This window comes from Rana temporaria, chromosome 2 (assembly GCF_905171775.1).
Source record: "Rana temporaria chromosome 2, aRanTem1.1, whole genome shotgun sequence".
NCBI lineage: Eukaryota > Metazoa > Chordata > Amphibia > Anura > Ranidae > Rana > Rana temporaria.
The window spans coordinates 189,797,536-189,820,295 of record NC_053490.1 but is presented as its reverse complement, the minus strand read 5'-3'; the positions used below and the strand labels follow the sequence as shown (position 1 = coordinate 189,820,295).

Below are 22,760 nucleotides of genomic sequence, written 5' to 3'. Positions count from 1 at the left end.
GAGTTTTGTCACATTCCTGTGTAGGTGCTTCACTCAAAATCTACTAAAACCAATAATATGCTAAATTGGGAAAAGGATCTTTCCCTATCTATTTCTCGGGAACAATGGAATAAGGCCATAATTCAGAGTACTAAGACATCATCCTGCATTGAACCTTGGTATAATGCCCAAAAGATATTAAACAGATGGTACCTTACACCATATAAACTTTCCGAAATCTACCCATCACTCATCCCAACTTGCTGGTGATGCAATGAACAAACTAGTTCCTTTATCAGTTTCAACATGTATTGCTTACCTCACTGGTAGTTTACTTCCCCTTACTCCTGCATGGCCCTTCTAGGAATAAATTTGGATATTTACTCTGTAAAGTATAGAACAGTAGTAGTAAACAAATTAATAGCAGTAAGGTTGACTATAACAAAACTATGGAAGTCCAACAAAGCACCGAACTTATCTGATGATGTTATACGGTTGAATACACAAGCTCAATATGAGTTGACGTTGGCGTATAAAAATTACAACGTGGTCAAGTTTGAAAAACTCTGGTAAATGTGAACTAGTCATCCTAGAGCTTCTACCTCCCTCAAAAACATGAGCTGCAGTTCTTAAACCATATTTCAGTATTATTCCAGGAGTAACATCAAGGTTTCACAATTATTTTTCAAATTTCTTGAATTATCCATGATAATGTTGTCATTATATTAGCTAGAGCATGTTTACAGCTTGAACCCAATGGGGTAAACAGTTATTTTACTATACTGTTTATGTATGCTTCATTTTATCATTTGTATGACTATTGTCAATTACTTTAATTGAGATTTGTATGTAAATATTTTACTGTTATACCTGATTGATATATACCACTACCAGCTGCCTTTATTTTTTCTGTTATTTGGAAATTTCAATCAAAATTATTTAATGATAAAAAAATATATATTCAGCTTAATTTGATGCAAATCATCATACTTTAACATACTGCCAAAAGTAGTGCTGGACTGGTTAGATCTACATCTTTGCAGGCAGTTTGGATAGCATTTTGCATCATGGGTGGTAGGCATCACACCCCCTCCATTGTTGCTTTTCAGCAAGGTTTCATGGTCCACCTTTTAAAATAGATTAGAATCAGTCAGATTTTTTTTTCACTTGCAGTGCAGTGTGCAAAAAATAAACATAAAAGTGAAGGAAAATAAAAAGTGACAGTATATAATACAATGGCTAGGCCCTGTGGCCTGGTAACAAAAATTGCCCTGGTCTTGGCCAATAAGCCTAGCCCACGAGTAGCTGTGCAGAGAAAAAATGTGTATTGTGGGTTAGGTGCCATTTCGCAGAATGGGGTTCAAAACTCGTAGTGTTAATCTGACATCCCTGAGTCACCAGTGGAGGCACTGGGCCCCTTCGGAGTCCTTCATACCAGGTAGGTTCTTCCAACCCCCACCTTAACCAGTGGGTGCTTAATTTGGTTTCTTTCCCATGAGGAAGATCTTTTAGGACTCCCATAATACCAGCATAGATACTATACAGCCAGCTATCCCAGCCAAAAGTCCAAAATTATAACAAAGTACCCCTAATAGACACTGTTAAGAACAAATACTATACTTGAGCTTATCCAAAAGGCAGAGCATCAGTCATATGCTCCCCAATCAGTAATTAGATCCATCCAACAAGAGATGTTCTCTGACTGGCCAAGATAACAGCTGATACTTTGCATTGTCTGCTCTTAGGGAGGACATTTACTTCTAAAAGTTAAATCTGCTTTACAGGTTAATTTTGAGGGAATACCCCGGGGTAGAGCAGGTCACGATGAGCAGTTAGTATTGAGATGTTTATGTTAAACTGGTGCATCATAAAGGGTTATAGCACTAAGAACTTCTAACTTTTCTCTGAATTCTCTGATTTGCATGCTTGTTCTGGGTCAGTGACTTAAAGTATTTGAGTCATAGGCCCCGTACACACGACCAGTTTCCTCGGCAGAATTCAGCTTCCGACCGAGTTTCTGGCTGAATTCTGCCGAGGAAACTGGTCGTGTGTACACTTTCGGCCGAGGAAGCCGACGAGGAGCTCGGCGAGGAAATAGAGAACATGTTCTCTATTTCCTCGTTGTTCTTTGGGAGCTCTCGCCCCGCCGAGGTCCTCGGCGGCTTCAGGGCTGAACTGGCCGAGGAACTCGATGTGTTTGGCACGTCGAGTTCCTCGGCCGTGTGTACGAGGCCATAGAGTTTTCTTTACTTGGTATTATCACCATCTAAAAGTGAACCTGTGGCCAGGCTATATTTACAAATGTAAATGTAAATATATATATATATATATATATATATATATATATATATATATATATATATATATATATATAAAAATAAAAAAAATATTTACATATTTTAAACAAGCGGTAAATGAGCTTTGAAACAAGGGGGTAGATTCACATACAAATAGATCGGCGCAGCATATGTGAGATATGCTACGCCGCTGTAACTTACATTAGGCCGGTTCGAATCCCCAAAGAATTTGCGCTGTAAGTTACGGCGGCGTAGTGTATCTCAAGCGGCGTAAGGGCGCGGAAAGCAAATCGGCGATAAGGGGGCGTGTTTCATTTAAATGAAGCACGTCCCCGCGCCGAATGAACTGCGCATGCGCCGTCCCAAAATTTGCCGCCGTGCTAAATGATGTCGCGAGGACGTAATTTTTTTAACATAGACGTGACTTAGGCCTCGTACACACGGACGGACTGTCCGCTGAAATCAGTCCACCGGACCGTTTTCAGCGGACATGTCCGCCCGGAGATTTCTGTCTAATGGTTGTACACACCATCAGACAGAAATCCGCGCATACACGATACGCGGTGACGTGGCCGCACCGTCGCCGCGACGATTACGCGACGATTATGCGGCGACGTGCGCGGCCCTGGAAGGTCAATGCTTCCACGCATGCGTCGAATCACTTTGACGCATGCGAGGGATGGCGGCCGAGCGGACATGTACGGTGAGTCTGTACAGACGACCGAACATGTCCGACGGACAGGCTTCCAGCGGACATGTTTCTTAGCATGCTAAGAAACATTTGTCCGCTGGAAGACGGTCGGCTGGACAAATGTCCACTGGAAACCTGTCCGGTCGGCCGTACACACGACCGAACATGTCTGCTGGAAATGGTCCGCGGACCAGTTTCAGCAGACATGTTCGGTCGTGTGTACGGGGCCTAACGTACATTCCGATTCACGGACGACTTGCGCAAAAAAAAATTCAAATTAAACGCGGGAACGGCGGCCATACTTAACATGGCAAGTCTAACTATACGCGAAAAAATAGCAGCTTTAACTATACGCCGAAAAAAGCCGAAGACGTACACCTGTCGGATCTAACCCAGATGCCGTTGTATCTTGTTTTGAGGATTCAAAACAACGATACGACGCGGGAAATTTGAAAGCACAACGGCGTATCAGTAGATGCACCGGCGTACTTGCTCTGTGGATCTGGCCCAATGTATCTAGTTTTCTCAAAGTTCACAGTCAAAGCACTGAAGTCCTTCTCTCAAATTTGCATTTCCCCTTGCTTATGCCTCTCAGAGCACCTGTTCTATATTTACATTAGAGATTGTGTAGTGTTTTTCTGGTATTGAAACAGCAATATTGTCTTATATATGGTATGCAGCAGTTTACCAAACAGATTATCTAATTATCAGAGGGACTCATGGCAAATTTCGATATAGAAAACTGTCATAGATCCACTACAATTTGGCTTGACATAAGGGGTGTGAACTGTCAGCAGACAAGTGTGTCTTTGACTTTGTGTGTTTTTACACCTAACAAAGTATACAATCCAAATGTGCAAATAAAAACAAATGTGTGAAATGAATGTGTACACAACACTTTTATTGATGTGAGTCAGTAAGCAACACTTCTCATACAAATAATCACATTTGTAATAACATTTTTCCAAAACCATAATATGAACAATACAGAAAACCAGTTCCAAAAAACAAGAAATCATTTCTTCTTAAAGTGACACCAAACTGATAAAATAAATAAAAAATGATATTCAAGTATATATTCTCAGCTCAAAAGGGTACCTTCTATTGCTCGTAACCTCCTCTAAATGCCTTTTCTGCAATTGGAATCTGACTTCCTAGAGGCTGACTACGTTCATTCTCCATGTTTATTTTGCCACACCTGCATTCCACCTCAAACCTTTCCTGACAAGCTTTTCTTTTTCACTTTAACTTGTGAAGAAAGCTATACTCCCATAAGTGCCTCATCCAGGTCCTTTTGTCGTAGATGGTTCTGATGTTTGAGTATTGCTAATCCAGTGATGAAATGGCACCCCAAGAACACCAGTCCCCTGCCGTCCCCATGTGATGGTGTCAGTCCTCTTCTCTCTCCTGAGAGAACTCCACAGCCAGACATGCAATAGGAAATGTCTACATTACATAGGTAGTGATGTGGACACCTGAAGGACAATGATAATATTTGGGCCAGCTTTAAAGCTTATTTACTGATTAGAAAGAATCTGTAAATACTCAAATATTCATAGAACAACCACAGCGTAACTTTAAACTTTTGGGAAGGCCATACAGTAGACAACATTTAAAAAATGTTTTGTCTTTTGCTGAGACCAAAAACAAATCAAATATATTTAGGCAACCCACTACCAATAGTTTTAGGTTATTTCTGTGTCTCTAGAAGTTGTTTGGGGGTAGGTTGCCTTTATCCTTCTGTTTTTTTTCATGATTAAAAGTCAGCTTTAATTGCCACAAAATTAGCTGATCAGCTTTAGCATTAAGCAAACAAACAATGAGAATATCGGACAAATGATCGTCCATTTTTTTTGCATGCTAGTTTCATAGTGAAAATTATTTTGCAATACAACTTCAGAAATGATATAATGGGGGTTATTTACTGAAGGCAAATCCACTTTGCACTACAAGTGCAAACTACAAGTACAAATTGCACTTGAAATTGCACTGAAAGTGCACTTGGAAGTGCAGTCACTGTAAATCTGAGGGGTAGATCTGAAATGAGGGGAAGCTCCGCTGGTTTTATTATCCAATCATGTGCAAGCTAAAATGCTGTTTTTTATTTTCCTTGCATGTCCCCCTCAGATCTACAGCGACTGCACTTCCAAGTGCACCTTCAGTGCAATTTCAAGTGCACTTTGCACTTGAAACAGAGCATATACTAAAGACGAACTGCAATTTTCAAGTAAGACTAATGCCTTGTACACACGATCAGGATGACGGATGAAAAATACAGGTTTCAAGAGCTGTTCATGACAGTTCATGAGAAATTATATGAAGGGACAAACACAATTTTTTTTCTCATACAATATCAGAACATCGGATTTTCGTATAATCAGTACAGTATTAGTCGGAAAAAAATGGAAAGACCAAGATCATGCATGCTCAGAAATGACAGAATACATTATAATACAATACATTGGGGGTTATTTACTAAGGGCAATGTGGAATGTACCTTGTTTGTCACTTGAATAGATCTCCCTTGTAACCCCCTCGATATAATGTGAATTTCTGCACTGTGGTGCCATTCTTTGTTAACACAAGTATCCAGTGCCCCTGTATCACATAAACACAGGTGTTATGCATGTATTGTATAACAGTGCAAAGTGGATTTGCCTTTAATAAATAACCCCCAATGTGTTGTGTTGTATTGTATTATATTATAATGTATTCTGTCATTTCTGAGCATGCGTGGTCTTGGTTTTTCAGTTTTTTTCCGACTAATTTTGTACTGATTATACGAAAATCATATGTTCTGATATCATATGAGATTTTTTTTTGTGTTTTGTCCCTTCATATAATTTCTCAGGAACTGTCATGAACCGCTCTCGAAATCTGTATTTTTCGTCCGACTTCCTGATCGTGCGTACAAGGCATTAGTCTTACTTGAAAATTGAGGTGCGTCTTTAGTATATGCTCTGTATGAATCTATGGAGACAACCAATGTAATGGTAATGTGATGGAAAATATACATGTAATAACTGAATATGTATATTATTGTTGATTTGCTTTACATAACATAATCGTTATTACATATATAGTTGCAAATTAGAAAACATAAAAATAAATCAGTGTGCTGTTTGTGCTATGCAAAATGTTATTTATAATTTTGCTTACATTTAGAGTGTTTGTGAAGAAGCATTGCGGAGAGGACCTCAAGCTGGCCTTCACCTAGACGGAGTCGTATTTGGAGCAGAAGATTTTAGAGCCAGTATAGGTTTGTGCTAATGAATTCTGCGATAGGACATATGGAATGTAGATATGTTGCACAATGTTATATCATACTACTGTTATAATCATCCCACTTTGCCATATGGGATGAAAAAATAAATATGGCAGGTGGAGTATGACTGGATGAGATGGGAAAAAGTTTACTGTCCAGTTGCACTGTACACACAAGCCTATGAAGGGCCAGCTTTTCTTCATACAGCCTTGTATCAGAAATAACATTGTTGTTGGCTTTCTTTGGAATGTACATTGTCACTTGAATAGATCTCCCTTGTAACCCCCTCGATAAAATGCGCATTACTGCACTGTATCCAGTGCCCCTGTATTACATAAACACAGGTGTTATGCATGTATTTTTTGGGTGCTCTTATTCATTTTTAAAAGGCCACCAACCTGCATCCATCTAGTAAAACATATCTCAGATAAACCACAATACACACATATACCTGTAGATTGGGAAAAAAAGAACATCTGCATTAAAGGGGTTGTAAAGGTAAAAGTTTTTTTACCTTAATGCATCCTATGGCGCGTGCTTGTCATCCTGTTCGGTTCCCAGCATGGCCGTTGATTGGCTAGGCTGGGCGGATTGATAGCAGCGCAGCCATTGGCTGGCGCTGCTGTCAATCACAGCGGATGACGCAGCGCGCCGGGGGCGGGACCGAGTGATACAGTCGGCGGCTATGGCCGCCGCTGTATCACGGGAGCGCGCTCGCAAAAGCTTTCCACCATGCGAGCTCGCTCGCATGAAGGTAGAAAGCTTTTGCAAGGAGGAGCTGAGACAGCCAGTGAGGGACCCCAGAAGACAGGATTCGGGGCCACTCTGTGCAAAACGAGCTGTACAGTGGAGGTAAGTATAACATGTTTGTTATTTAAAAAAAAAAAAAATCTGCCTTTAGTGTTCCTTTAAGTTCCTTTAAGTTGTGTAGATGCCTGTTAAGGACCCATGCAGAGGTACCACAACCTTCATTGCCAAAATACATTGTGTGTGACGCACATGAATATGCACACACGTGTGATTGGGCTTTTAATTTCTTAAAACAAAATAACTATGGATGAGCCTAACACCCCCCGGTTCAGTTCGCAGCAGAACATGCGAACAGGCAAACAACAATTTGCAAACACCGTTAAAGTCTATGGGATACGAACATGAAAAATCAAAAGTGCTAATTTTAACCGTCTCCCACCCGGCCACTGTACATAAATGGCTGGGTGGTCCTTTCCTCGTTCTGAGTGGATGTTCAGTTACGTCCCTCAGAACGAGTGCTCGCAGCGTGGCCACGAGGCGCACTGTGGCTCGATTCTGTAATCATTATGATCACAGAATCCAGCTGAGCAGAGATCGGGATATGGGTGCTGTGATTGGCCCTCGGGATCACATGATGGCTGCGTCACAATGTAAACACAGACGCGTGTCTCTGTGACAGTTCTTCCAGCCAAGCTCAGGGAGAGAGGGGGAATCTGCAGATCTGTGACAGCTCTCTGTGTGCGGATGATTTTACACAGAGAGCTGTTACAGATCACACCACAAGCAGTACACCAAGCACCACTGATACCCCTGTCCCCAAATACATGTCAGTGTCCCCATAAAACATCTGACTGCCCCCCATAACTGCCAACACCAAATAAACACTGATTTAGGTTATTTTTACCAAAGAAATGTAGAAGCATAATTTTTTTTCTACTTATTTGCAAAATGTTATAATAGAAACTAAGAAAATTCAATTTTTTTTTTGAAAATTTTCGGTCTTTTTTTATTTGTCATTTAAAGTGCAACAGCGATGAAACCTGAAAATTGATCTGGGAAGGAAGGGGGTTAAAGTGCCCGGTATTGAATTGGTTAAAGGCGTATATGCAAGTTATTGCCATTAAAAGTGTATGGGGACATGTATCAATGCAAAAAAAAGTTTTGGAAATGGAAGTTTTTTCAGCAGCAGTGATTTTAAGTGCTTAACCCCTTAATGCCCGTCGCACGACTATATACGTCCGCAAAATGGCACGGACAGGCAGATGGGCGTATATATACGTCCCTACCTTCTAGCGGGTGGGGGATCTGATCGGGGCCCCCCCCCCCCGCTGCGGGCGGCGGGCGGATTCCCTCAGGGAGCGATCCGGGACGACGGCGCGGCTATTCGTTTATAGCCGCTCCGTCGCGATCGCTCCCCGGAGCTGAAGAACGGGGAGAGCCGTATGTAAACATGGCTTCCCCGTGCTTCACTGTGGCGGCGTATCGATCGAGTGATCCTTTTTATAAGGGAGACTCGATCGATGACGTCAGTTCTACAGCCACACCCCCCTACAGTTGTAAACACACACTAGGTGAACCCTAACTCCTACAGCGCCCCCTGTGGTTAACTCCCAAACTGCAACTGTCATTTTCACAATAAACGATGCAATTTAAATGCATTTTTTGCTGTGAAAATGACAATGGTCCCAAAAATGTGTCAAAATTGTCCGAAGTGTCCGCCATAATGTCGCAGTCACGAAAAAAAATCGCTGATCGCCGCCAATAGTAGTAAAAAAAAAATAATTAATAAAAATGCAATAAAACTATCCCCTATTTTGTAAACGCTATAAATTTTGCGCAAACCAATCGATAAATGCTTATTGCGATTTCTTTTACCAAAAATAGGTAGAAGAATACGTATCGGCCTAAACTGAGGGAAATTTTTTTTTTATATATATATATATATATATGTTTTTGGGGGATATTTATTATAGCAAAAAGTAAAAAATATTGCATTTTTTTCAAAATTGTCGCTCTATTTTTGTTTATAGCGCAAAAAATAAAAACCGCAGAGGTGATCAAATACCACCAAAAGAAAGCTCTATTTGTGGTGAAAAAAGGACGCCAATTTTGTTTGGGAGCCATGTCGCACGACCGCGCAATTGTCTGTTAAAGCGACGCAGTGCCGAATCGCAAAACCTGGCCTGGGCATTTAGCTGCAAAATGGTCCGGGGCTTAAGTGGTTAAAGTGAAACAATAAAAATTATGTATTCATTTAAACATCATGCCTGGGGGGTCACCTTAGTCTGCCTGTAAAGTAGTGCAACGTTCCTGTGTTCAGTCCTGCAGCAAAATCAAATTTTTAAAGGAAAAATCTTCATTTAAAACTGCTCGCGGTTGTAATGTATTACCAAGTCTGCTCTTACCCCTAGATATTCCTATATAATGCAGACGCTGGCTGCTTGAACCTATCAGACCTTGGCGCTGAGGACTGAAAAATTGTTTAAAGGCATTGGTCAGCCGGCCACCTTCTCCGCCGTTCTTCCTCTGACTGAACAAAGCACCATGAAATGGTAACCTCCCAGGGTCTGAAAATGTGTTACGCAAACTTTTCTTCAAGGCCTCCCGAAGATGTTTCATGTGCTCCCTCTGCGAAGGCAGGATGAGTTCTTCAACTTTCCTCTTGTAACGTGGATCAAGAAGGGTTTCCAGCCAGTAATGATCCCTCTGCTTGATACCACGAATCCTAGGGTCCTTTCACAGGCTTTGCAGAATCAGGGAGGCCATGCAGCGTAAGTTTGCAGCGGCATTCGATTCTGGGTCACTAAGGCCCCGTACACACGACCGAACATGTCTGCTGAAACTGGTCCGCGGACCAGTTTCAGCAGACATGTTCGGTCGTGTGTAGGCCTGAGCGGACAGGATTCCAGCGTACATTTGCCCGCCGGGCCTTTTTCCAGTGGGCAAATATTTCCAAACTTGTTTAGAAACAGCCCGCTGGAATCCTGTCCGCTCGGACATGTTCGGTCGTCTGTACAGACCTACCGTACATGTCCGAGCGCCCGCCATCCCTCGCATGCGTCGAATGACTTCGACGCATGCGTGGAAGCATTGAACTGGCAGGGCCGCCCACGTCACCGCGTCATCGTCGCGGCGACGGTGCAGCCACGCCCCGCGTATTGTTTACGCGCGGATTTCTGTATGATGGTGAGTACAGCCATTATACAGAAATCCCCGGGAAGACATGGACGGTGAAAACGGTCCGGCGGACCGGTTTTATCGTACATGTTTGCTCGTCTGTACAAGGCCTAAGGATCACATTATACATAACTACCTCCTCCCAGCCACATACAACTCCTTGGGTTTCTGGGGAATGAAAACCATCCCTTGAAGACTGCTGCGTTTTATCCTCTACATCCATGCTGACTCAATCCTCACCCTCCACCTCCTCTTTTTTCCTGTGTGTTTGGCGACCCCGCAGGAATGCTATCTGGATAAAAGGGGGACTTGAGAGTAAAGGAAGTCCTCCTCATCCTCCCACTGTTCTGCCTCCAGCGCTCTGTCCATGATTCCAGGATGTGTGTGATCCAGCAGGAATACTAGAGGGACAGTGTCACTGATGCATGCATTTTTGCTGCTCACTATCCTTGTGGCCTCCTCAGATGGTGACAGAACAGTGCATGCATCCTTTATCTGTAGCCACTGGTGTGGCAAAAAGAAGCCAAGCTCCCCTGACCCTGTTACTGGTACCATACTTGCACAGGTACTCATTGATGGCCCTCTGCTATGTGTGAAGCCACTGCAGCATTGCCAACGTTGCGTTCTGGTGTCACAAATAAGGCAGTTGGTGGGCAGATTGCATTCCCTGTCAGCCAGCCGAGCACTGGCATTGTATGACCGGTGTAAATGAGCAGACTTTTCTGACCTGACTAAGGAGATCTTGTAAGCCTGGGTACCTGGTCAAGAAACGCTGCACCACCAACTTCAGGATTTGTGCCAAACATGGGTCAAGTGTCCCCATCAGAGGGCGGAGAGAAGGTTGGAGTCATTGTCGCACACAAATATTCCTGGCTGAAGCTGGGTGGCGTCAACCACCTCTGAGCCTGCCCCTGCAAAGCGGACTGAATCTCTGCCCCAGTGTGGCTCCTGTCCCCTAGGAAGACCAACTGAAGCACCGCATGGCATCTTTTAGCCTGACTGCTTGCGTAGCCTCTAGAGCGCTTAGGGAGCACTGCTGGTTCAGAGGACAATTCTGCAGAAGAAGCCATAGAGGAAGAAGAAGAGGGGGGAGGGGAGGATACAGACGTGGCAGAATCACCAATTAACTTTTTGGAGGCATGCAAGCTCCAACACTGAACCCTGTCCTGCATCCTTCCCAGCTGCCAGCAGAGGTTACTGCTGCACCGTGAAGGAAAGTAGCATTCCTGCCCATGCCTGCTGGACCATGAGTAAGTGGTAATATGAACCTTACTGCTGAATGCCCTGTCCAACAAGGCCAAAACATTGCCTTCCACATGCCGGTAGAGAGCTGGAATGGTTTGCGTGAAAAAAAGAAATGCTGTTTTGGAACCTGCCACTGTGGTGCAGCACATTCCACAAATTCACAAATGGGGGCAGAGTCTACCATCTGAAAAGGCAGCAGTTGCAGTGCTAGCAATGTGGCAGCCTAGCATTTAGAGGCTGAGCATGTGGATGGCTGGGACCGAATTTCTTTTTATGGTCTCAGTGCTGGTTTTTGAGAGGACTGCAGGTATAGTATGGTTGAAGATCCCAGATAAGGAGCAAGGAGAAGACTGCCTTTTTCTATGATGTGGGTCTTTCAAGTGCTGTTGCCAATGGACTGCATGGCAGGTCATCTAATGTCTGGTCAAGCATGTGGTGCCCAAGCGGCTGTTGTTCTGGCCATGCTTGATCTGCTTCAGACATAGTTCAGACAACAGTGCAATCTGCTGCATACGTGTCAAAAAAAGGCCTACACCAAGGAATTTTTAAAGTCAATGGGGAGTCAGCAGCAGCTCTGTGGTGTGATGCAATAGGATGGTTGCCATTAAGCTGCCCCCTGGAGGACATCCTGCCTCATTGGAGTTGTGCCTCCTCCTCCTCCTCACTTTCCCTCTCTCTTCTCTCAGGCACCCAAGTACAGTCAGTGACCTCATCATACCCTCCCTCCTCATCACTGGAGCAAACTTGGCAGTATGCTGCAGCTGGGGGAACATGACTGACAGTTTATTGTCCCTTTTGTGGCACCCCCTCTCTCTAGTCTCATGTTACTCCCTTCTTCAACCTGGAAATCAACATCGGAGCCTTCAAATCACTGCATGTAACCGACACTGGTTGAAAATTTTTGGGGACTCCTCCGTGCATGATGGTAGGGCTACGGAAGGAGTGACTGTGGACAAGGAGCTGGTGGAATAGGCCGCTTTGGCAGCTGCGTTGGAAGGCAAACTACTCTGAGCCTGGGTGACAGAGGATGAGAAGGATTAGGACAGCTTTGTTATCCACTTCACTGACTCTTCTGCATGTTGTGTCTCAATAACACGGCCAGCAGAAGAAAGAAAGGACAAGCGTGCCCCACAACCACCACTGTTGAATGAATGAATGCACTATATATATATATATAGGCTACACTGAATGCAGAGTATATATTTTATATATATATATATACTGGACTGTGTGTGTATGTGTATATGTATATATATATATATATATATATATATATATATATATATATATATATATATATATATAGTTATATATATATAGTGTGTGTGTGTGTATGTGTGTGTAATATATATATATATATATATATACAGTATATGTAGCACTACCCCCGAAGGAGCTGCTGGTTTGTTTTGGGTGGCATGTTACCTCGTGGCTCCTCCGCCGTCTAAGGGGTGTATGGTGAAAGTAGTAGTAACGGAGTGTCTTTTTTTGTGCTCTTTAGTACCAAATAAAACTTGTGGTGAAGAGTAAAGATTCAGGAGAAGGAGAAATTGCAGATTCAGGCGTAGCAATAGGGAAACAGTCCTGCTCCCAACAAAACTTTCTTCTTCACCACTCTAGCCAGAGTGGGCTTAGTGTACCTGGACAGGCCTCTCTCACTGACCTGGCAGCCAGAGTATCACTCGGAACATAGGAAAAAAAAGTCTCTGCCACAGACCCTCCTTAGAATTGAGATAGCGTTGATAATCCTCCTTGATAGACTTTACACCTGGATCTCCTTCAGGTAGTTTGCAGTTAGGTTACCGATTGATAGGTGACCGACGTCCAGCCTCTCAGTACCCAGTTACCTTGATCCCCGGTGGATGGTTGAGGCCATATTGGATTGCCAGCCTCTCTTGGCTCTCCTCAGGCGGACTCCCCACCGAACAGCTTCCTCAAAGGAACAAGGCTTGGGATCTTCTTAGGAGTAGCGGCCCACATCACAGCTCAGAGTTAACGGGCCAACATGGTTCCGGAACCAGGAACACCGCGTGGCAGGCGCACCCTGGCCTGGAAGGCAATTTCGCCGGGGCCGCGTGGTATGGTCACCCTGAAAGTGGGCGCCACACTGGAAGAAGACCCAGACCAATGGCGTCTGTCTCATAAATACTCGCCCCCAGCATGCACAGCAAGGAAAACCCTCCTGATAGGCTGCTAGGGAAAAGCATCCAAACCTCAACTCCACTGCTGCCACCTGTCATCCTGGGGTGAGATTAGCACCCCAGAAGCGACAGAATGAGCTCACAGCACAGCCAAGCTGAGACAGAGACCCAAACTTAAACAAATCAGCCTGGTCAGAGCCAACTAACTCTCTGACCCCCTCTAAATTTAAATTGGCACCGGTTCTTAGAAGTAACCAGGCGCTACACACTCCCCCCACTTAAATAGACACTGTCCTCAGTGTCCGAACAAATGGTGTTCAAGCCTGAACACCTGACCTGAATCTGCTTTAACAGTAAAGTGGAGAAATAGAAAAGATAGAGAAATAAAAAAAAATATGAACCATTACTTTGTACAATATTCACAGTGGTACATCTTGACATCAAACATTCCTGTCTTTCTATCCTGCCCCATCCTTCGACAGTCTTGATAGATGATCAACAATCCTGCAAAACAAAAATGAAAGAACACACACAAAAATACACATTACAGTCACTGAGGGTGAAATTAAGCTGCACCTCTGCCAACTAAGGTGAAGCCTCCTTTCCTCCCAAGAGACACTTATAGAAATAAGTGCTGAGATTTTCTCAAACTGCAAGGGCCTAAGAGAAAATATATATAAGATTGTCTTTCTGCAGTGGTAGAAGCTGCAGAACACTGCCCCTAGTGATCAGTGCGCTGGTACTACCAGTATAGTGCAGTCCAGGCTCAAATATAGAGCAATCGGAGAAAAAAAAAAGTTTCTTCTTTTTTTTTTTTCTTGCCGTGGTGAAATCCGCAAGACCCTAATCTTACTAACTTATCATTCCCTCCCCCCGAAGTTCTTCACATTACCGCAAAATGTGGATCAGGTGAAGGAAACAAAAAAAAATGAAAAGGGGTGATCGCTCCTGTCCTTGATTCCTTCAAGCAGCAGCAGAAACAAAAGTGACACCATAGGCATTGGTCCTACAGGTAAAATCTGGGATCGGGAGTAATAACGTCCCCTTGGTCATTCACTGTAGTAACTTAATAGACCCGATCCCCCTTTCCGGGACTCTTGATGACCACTCTGTCATTGTAGATGTACCGACCAGGGCTACATTCTTTCAGGCAGCCTTCAAACCGGTGGCCAGTACAAAGAAAAGCATACTCGGTGCCGCGATCAGCCTTTGGTACTTCCAAGTACTCCCAGATAGCATCCTTGCACCACTCCTCCCTCATTTCCTCAATCAGTGTCATGAGAGATGGGGGCGCATAGGGGAAATCCCACCCATAGTCCTGGGCCACCTTCTTCATCACAATGCGTTGAAGAGGCTCCAATTTCGGGCAGGGTACGGGGGTGTCCAAGTCCTGGCATAACAATTGCATCAGGTGCTCTTTTCACAACAGGCAGTGCAGCTGGTATGGGAGCAATCTCTTTAACAACACAGGTGCTTGGCTCCCCCATCACTCCCCAGGTTAACAGCGGGACATCCGCTCGTGGCGCGGCATCCCTGGAACGTCTCTTAGATTTGCGGGGTTGGGAAGCACGGGAGTTTCTGCCCCATTGTGACTCGGGCAGCTCCGGGTCAAACCACCGGTCATCCCCCACATCAGAGGACGAATTAAGTTCAGAAGTGTTATATTCTTCTGCAGGCAAACAAACACGTTCTGCTACAGATACACTGACCTTATCATGTCCACACATAGGTAGGGCTCGACCACAGCCGTGTGAGACCTTGACAGGGCACATTTTTCCATAGGTGAGCCAAGCAGGGACCACCGCCATGCATACGGTTTCGATGGCAGCATACACCTTCACAGCAGGCAAACTTTCTTCTTTCTTTAGCCTCAGAGTCACTTACTTCGGGTGACATGATCGGAGTAACAGCCGATGGCATGATTGTTGTAGAAGAGCTAGTCACAACATCAGCATCAGCTGCAGTAGTAGTGGATGTAGATGCAGGCCAAGGAAGCTCTTCTTCTGTGGTCACTGTTCCGGCGACCCAATCCACCCCGGTACTCACAGGGAGATTCCGTCGGTTGCTCAACATGGAACAAATACTCTCGGCACTTTTCGCACCGAGCAAAGGGCAGAATCCTGACAACAAGCTCCGCACATCGGTGACAAGACAGTCCAAGGGCCTCCACGGATAAATCCTCTCGAGGATTTCCGCGGATTTCTATGCGATGGCGTGTACACACCATCGCATTGAAATGCGCGCCGAAATCCTCTGGCGATGACGTGTCGCGCCGTCGCCGCGATTATGACGCGGCGACGTGCGCGACGCTGTCATATAAGGAATTCCACGCATGCGTCGAATCATTACGACGCATGCGGGGGATCCCTTTGGACGGATGGATCCGGTGAGTCTATACAGACCAGCGGATCCATCCGTTGGGATGGATTCCAGCAGATGGATTTGTTTGGCATGTCAGCAAATATTCGATCTGCTGGAATCCATCCCAGGGGAGAAATATCCGCAGAAACAGATCCGCTGGAGTGTACACACCATAGGATCTATCCGCTGAAACCCATTTGCTGGGATTTTTCAGCGGATGGATTCTATCGTGTGTACGGGGCCTCACAGGGGTTAAAGTTGAGAGAAAAAGCCCCCTAGACCTTAAGCGGGGCTGAGTCCAGCATCATTGTAATCTCAGCAACATTTCATTATAGGTCCTGGGCTATGAGATATCAGAAGACTCCACAGTCTATTTTACATTCTGTCATTTCAATAAATTAATTTATTTAAGTGGAAAATAGTAACAAATTCTTGTTACTAGGTTGCCTATTGAATGTGCAAAGCAGTCAGCTGAGCCATAAAAATGCCCCAACATCTTGCCACTTATCTGGACTGAAAGGGTGATCCTCATTCATAATCATATTAGAGAACTAAGAGGATCATGATGCCCCGTACACACGATGGAAAAAGTCAGATGAGAGCTTTTGGTCGGGAATCCCAACCATTTGTATGCTCCATCAGACTTTTTCCAACAGAAAAACTGCTGGAAAAAGATAAAGAGCAGGTTGTCTATTTTCCCGGAAACAAATCGACGCATGCTCATTTTCTCGGCTCGTTGTAGTCTTTTACATCACCACGTTCTTGGCAGTCTCAAAGTTCACCAAACTTTTGTGTGACCGTGTGTATGCAAGGCAGGCTTGAGCGGAATTCCGTCGGAAAAACCATGCAACTTTTTTCCGATGGGAATTCTGCTCGTATGTACAGGGCATAAGTTATTGGCTGTTCTATAGAAGTGGGTAGTCTTATTGAGCTTTCTTGCTTTGTAGAATATCCTCCATTGCAGGTAAAAATATATTTGGGCATCATGAGCCACAACCTGTTACCTGTTTTTGGTGTTCAAACATATGTAGTTTGCCGATTTCAGAGCGATAAGCTTTTCCCTAAAGCTAAGGCTGTGTACAGTATAAGTATTAGAGCTGCAAAGTGCTCTTTAAACTTGCAAGATCTGCTCTGCCAACCTTACTGATTTGTTTCAAATAACATAGTAGAGGGGAGGAGTAGAGCAGCACAGCCAGTGCCCCTTATCCCAGAAAAAGGATTTAAATAGTTTTTTTAACTTGTTTAATCCATTGTTTCCTCCCAAGAACTGCCATTCAGAAGGCCTATGGATAGGGGATCTATCTAGATAAGATTATTGTTATCTCATGTCTGTACAGTAAGCTTTGCCACCACTGTCTACACCATAGGTATCAAACACAAGGCCCGCGGGCCGAATCCGGCCCTCCAGGCCATTTTATGTGGCCCTCGCACCTCCAGCTCTCCTCTGGACCCTTACTTTCTGCTTTTAAGCAATGCATCCAGTTTTTTCCCAGCAGCATAAGGAAAGGGGGTGCACTGTGATGTAAGGAAGAGTGGGGGACTCAATTTCTGATGGTGGGGTGGCTCTTGACATCTAATGTAAGGGGAGGGGATGCGCTGGACCTCTAATCTTACAGATACAACCGGCCCTTTTGAGGGCAATCGCAATGCTGATGCGGCCCACAATGAAATTGGGTTTGACACCCTTGGTCTACACTGTTTCATTAGACAAAACAATATTCCTTTCAGTTCATATGTGCAAATAGTTTTAAGTTAGATCCTCCATCTTTAGTTGTCAAACATAATATCTAATGATGTTTTCTTGTTTATATTAATGCCAATTAAGTAAACAGTGCTGTAATGTCATTCTATTTATTACTTGTATTTTGCTGCTGTTTGCCTTGTTTTCTGTGAAATGAGTGATTGTGAGGAATTCGAGACATATGCTGATCAGTATATAGGAATGATGGATTAAAATGTGCGCCCTGCAAGCACACACTGAGCACGTTATCCAAAGCACCTGCTGATTCTTCTCAATTTGTGTCATAAATACTGTAGTTTGAACTATTTTTTACTTTAGTACTAATTTATGTTTGTGATGATGGAGAGCTCACTCATAGACATTCAGCTATGATATGTCGGGTACATGTGAGATGAGTATTATTAACCATTATCAATGTAAAAAATACAGAATAGACAAAATGTATGCTTGTGTATTTAGTAAATCCATTTGAAATCAGTTGTTTTAAGGTTGACTGAAGTTTGCTTACTTTTATCACATCAGCTATTTTGAGATTAGTGTTGTGTATTATAAAATGTACCTTCCAAGTAAAGTATATTTGATGCTGATCCTTAATGCTTGCATATCCATATTTTAAAGGTGCAACAAGCAGCAAAGACACTCATGATGTTCTGTATGCCAGACAGAAGATTATTGTTGTTGCGAAAGCATTTGGACTGCAAGCCATTGATCTTGTTTACATAGACTACAAGGATGGAGAAGGACTTCAGAGACAAGCAAGGGAAGGAGCCCTGATGGGGTTTTCTGGTATGTATTCCTTATAATTGTATTAACGTAAGAAGTATTTTCATTGTTTAATGACCTGTGGGGATAACAGTAATAATGAAATAGCAAACCAAAGTAAAATGTGGCATCCTGAGAATCATATTAGGGGATTGTCCAATTGTTAAATATGAAAACCACCCCAGGAGTTCATAAAGATTGGCACAGACAAATTTTGCAAAAATGTCTCTCATAAGTTGTAAAAGTGGTGCAGCATGATTCATGTACCCGTCTAGAACTTGTACTTCAATTTGACTTATGCTTCACCACTGTTAAAATGCAAGCAAGACACTTTGGCAAGCTCTGTGACACATTTTGGAATTTGGAGGAGTTGCTGTCAGAGCTAAAAGTGCTGCATATGCTTCATGAATTTGTTGTGGTACATTAACCAGCAGGATTAATGCCAGAAAAGTGGCACCCCCACATGGTTTATGAGTTATTTTGTGCTGTATGTTTTAATGTCATTATTCAAATTTAAGAAGTTATACCCCTTCAAGAACATGTATTACATAAAGTGAAGAGCAGTGAATCATTCACATTTTGGCTTATGAAAATTTAGTCTTTCATAATTGTGCAGATTTACTTATGAAAATTTTGATTTTAACCTTATTTAGCCTTACCTAATGTAATACTTGATACTTTAGATTAAAGTTGGCCATGTACTGTACAAAGTTTAGCCGAGTCATGAGTAATTTGCATAGTAGGTGGAGCTGTCAGCCCTCTCCCACCTAACAATTGAAGGATTCAGGTGGAAAATCATGGACCAATCCAAGCATCCAATCAGTGCCAGTGGCTGTCAATAGCTGTAGCGTGAGATTCATCCATCACTGTTGTATGGTATTAATTAGGGTTGTCCCGATACCACTTTTTTAGGACCGAGTACAAGTACCGATACTTTTTTTCATGTAGTCGCCGATACCGAATACCGATACTTTTTTTAAATGTCATGTGACAGTTTTCAAACCACAATACAGACTAAGGATATTTTCTTTAGAATTATGAAGAACTCTAACTCAAGACATTATAAAAGAATAAAAATGAGTAAAAATGAATAAAAATGTTTTATTTGCTTGTCACGCAGTAGTAAAAAACTCAAAGAATTTTCGTAGAACATGTTGATAAATACAAAAAAAGTATTCTATTTAGGTATCGGGAGCATTTGCGCGAGTACGAGTACTCCTGCAAATACTCGGTATCGGTCCCGATACCGATACTAGTATCGGTATCTGGACAACCCTAGTATTAATGGTGAAATCTGTAAAAAAAAAAAAAACAGCTTATAGCCAGCTTAAAAGTTAAAAGTAAAAGTGCTTTGTTGAAGAAGCTTTATCCTCACTTATGTGTGGATGGCAAAAGTCAATTTTCACTCGTTTGCAGAGCTCAGGGCACCACTTTTATTCAACCCTTTTAGACAGCTTGTCCCTTATTTGACATTGTAGTTCTTGTCACTATAGAACACAATAGTGACATGGAGTTCAGCAGCAGGAACTGCAGTGCTGAGCAAGGGAGGCATGAAGCAGAGGCTGGAACTCTTCCAAGAGTTTGAAGATTTACCTCACCTCCTTCCGGTCAGGAGGGGGCGGGCACGAGCGAGCGACCCCTTATCCCAAAAAACACTGGAGGCAGTTTTTGATGTCCCCCCAGTGTAGATCCATCATCAATCATGATGCCCGCTGCTCCCACCATCTGACATCTTTGCCGCCTCCTGCCACTAAATAAACCAAGGTGCGGGGCCACCCAGAGACATCGCCGAGTGGCCCCGTCCCTTACTTTATTTAGCAGTGGAAGGTGATGGAGCTGTCAGGCGGCAGGAGCATTTGTCCAGGCGAAGATTTTGTTTCTTCTTCGAAACGGTGGTGGTGGTGGGCATCGTGGTTGACAATGAATGTACACTGGGGGACATTTTTTTTATTTTTGTTTTTTTAAGACTTGTCAAAAATTGCCCTTGTGCATATCAATGTGCTCAGAAGAAACTGTCTGACCTTTTTCAAGAAACTTCTGGAAAGCACTATGTACTGCTATACAATTAGTGTCCAGTAATACCGTAGCTGTGTCAAGACAGACTTGTATTTATTCACTAACTTTATTAAGTCATGGAAAAAAGGAATTCAGTCAGATACCGTATTTATCGGGTATAGCGCGCTCCCGCGTATAGCGCGCACCCCTAAAGTTGCCCGAATTCCTGTGGAAAAAAGTTTTTTGTACTTACAGTTTTGGTGTCTTGCGCGGCGTCCATCGGCGGCCTCGTCGGGTCCGGCGTCCGTCTGCGGCTTCAGGTGTCCTCTTCGCCGGGTCCGGCGTCCTTCTGCGGCATCCTCGCGTCCTCCCCGCTCGTTTCCCGCGCCGAGTTTGAATACTGCGCCGACATATACCGAGCGCAGTACACTCGTGTATCGTCGGGCAGGCTCGGCAACTCTCGCGCTGACGTCCTGTACGCTCAGGACGTCAGCGTGAGAGGCGCCGAGACTGCCCGAAGATACACGAGTGTACTGCGCTCGGTATATGCCGGCGCAGTATTCAAACTCGGCGCGGGAAAGCGGGTATCAGCGTATACCGCGCACCCACGATTTTGCCCTGATTTTCAGGGCAAAATAGTGCGCGGTATACGCCGATAAATACGGTAACCTCATTTTGAGGAGCTGTGTAAGAGGATGATGAGGTAGCAAGCCTCTTACTTGACTGGTCCTTATCTAGTCCACTGCTAATGGAGGTATAACAGTGTGATATACAGTGGCTCAAAGTGATAATACAGTACCTGTATGTAGTCCGCTGCACTTCCTCATGAGTGTATTGGTACAGGTGAATTATTTCCACAGCTGGGGGCTGTAGACTTTCAGTGGCACACTGCCTTCTTACCTTCTTCTGAACAAGACTAGACATTGAGGAGTGTTTTTACAGACTCCAAAACTTTCTTCTCCGTGTGGCACAGGGACATTACCAGGAAACACGTTTAATTTTCTGTAATGTACTGCATGTAACATTTCAGTCAGTTTAGCTAAAGTACCACTTGTATTATCACTAGGGTGTTCACGAACTGTCAGGAATCTCATACAGAAAGTGCTAACTCCCGTGCAGCAGGTGCCCACCGATTCTGGCAACCCAGCAGCCTATTTAAACCTGAGATCTGCCTAGCCTCATTGCTGGATTGTTCCTGGACTGCTTACCTTGTTACTGACCCAGCTATGCCTCACACCTCTCTTTGGATCACCCTTGCCTGTTATGTCTGTGCTCTGGGTTATTAACCCTGGCTTGGACTTCTGACCACACTTCTGCCTCCTGACTTGGTACCTCACCACCAGCCGACTTTATCTTGTTCCTGACCCTGAACTTGATTGTGTTTCTGCACCTGTCTTTCTGGGTGTTGCCAAACATAGCTTGTGACATGACACTTTAATGCCACTGAGAAGATTCCTGTGTTTCAAAGCTCAAATGCAATGCTCCAGCTTCCTGGCACCTGTATCGTTTTGCTGCCCTTGGAGTCTCCACCAGGAATGTTTGGACAGGAATTGCACAATAGTCCACCCTTATTATCTTGGGCTTCCCAGTCTAGTACGTGAACACTATCATTGTCCACCCTGTTAGATGAGCTAGCTAATACAGGGTTTTTTCTTTTTACATTAGCCTGTAAAAAGGTTCAGGATCAGTCTACCATTGCATCTAGAAGGGAGTTATGCATTTTAGGAGAAGGTTGAGGATGCTGCTCTCGATTATATTGCTCCTCCATACTACTGTTATTCCCACTTTGATCTCCAAATGTACATGCCAGTATAGGAAGAATATACACTTTCTATAATCAACAGTACATACATCTAATGTAAAAACAGGTAATATCCACAAAGGGTCCGACAGCAGTCCTGGTGAAATTGCGCACATATACCTGGGTATATAATATATAGTTATTAACAGAGATACTTTCAGATGTATGTCACAGGGGCACCTGAGGATGATCAGTATGCAGCATCTGACTTGGTTTAGAAGAGCTGAAGACACTGAGTCAGTGACGACGGGAAGCCTCTCCAATCATTGTTGAACCGATCTGGAACATAGCTTCTCACCAGCAGAAACTGTGGTGTGGTACTGCAACTCAGGATTAGCTTATCTACTCTGCTTTTTTTGTCCCTAAAAACTTCTAATCTGACATGCAATCGTACCTTTATCTACTGGGCCATTGGATGTCTAACCTGGCTGTAGCCTATTCTGGTTATTGAGCCCTAAGCTAAAATTAGCTAAAGAATCCCAGACCAGAAGGGACAGGGTAACTTAAAATATTTTTTATTGCATATAAACTCGTTCACCTGCTAATATACTGGAA

At 43.7% G+C, this 22,760-nt stretch overlaps 1 protein-coding gene across 1 annotated transcript in view; it reads left to right on the top strand.

Moving 5' to 3' along the window:
• The window catches only part of CLYBL (citramalyl-CoA lyase), a 491,289-nt gene that overhangs the window by 408,234 nt on the left and 60,295 nt on the right, over positions 1 to 22,760 (top strand). Inside the window, exons 5-6 of the mRNA XM_040336168.1 lie at positions 6,133 to 6,226; positions 18,266 to 18,433. Of these exons, the coding sequence (XP_040192102.1) occupies positions 6,133 to 6,226; positions 18,266 to 18,433 (262 nt within the window). The remainder of the gene's footprint in view (positions 1 to 6,132; positions 6,227 to 18,265; positions 18,434 to 22,760) is intronic.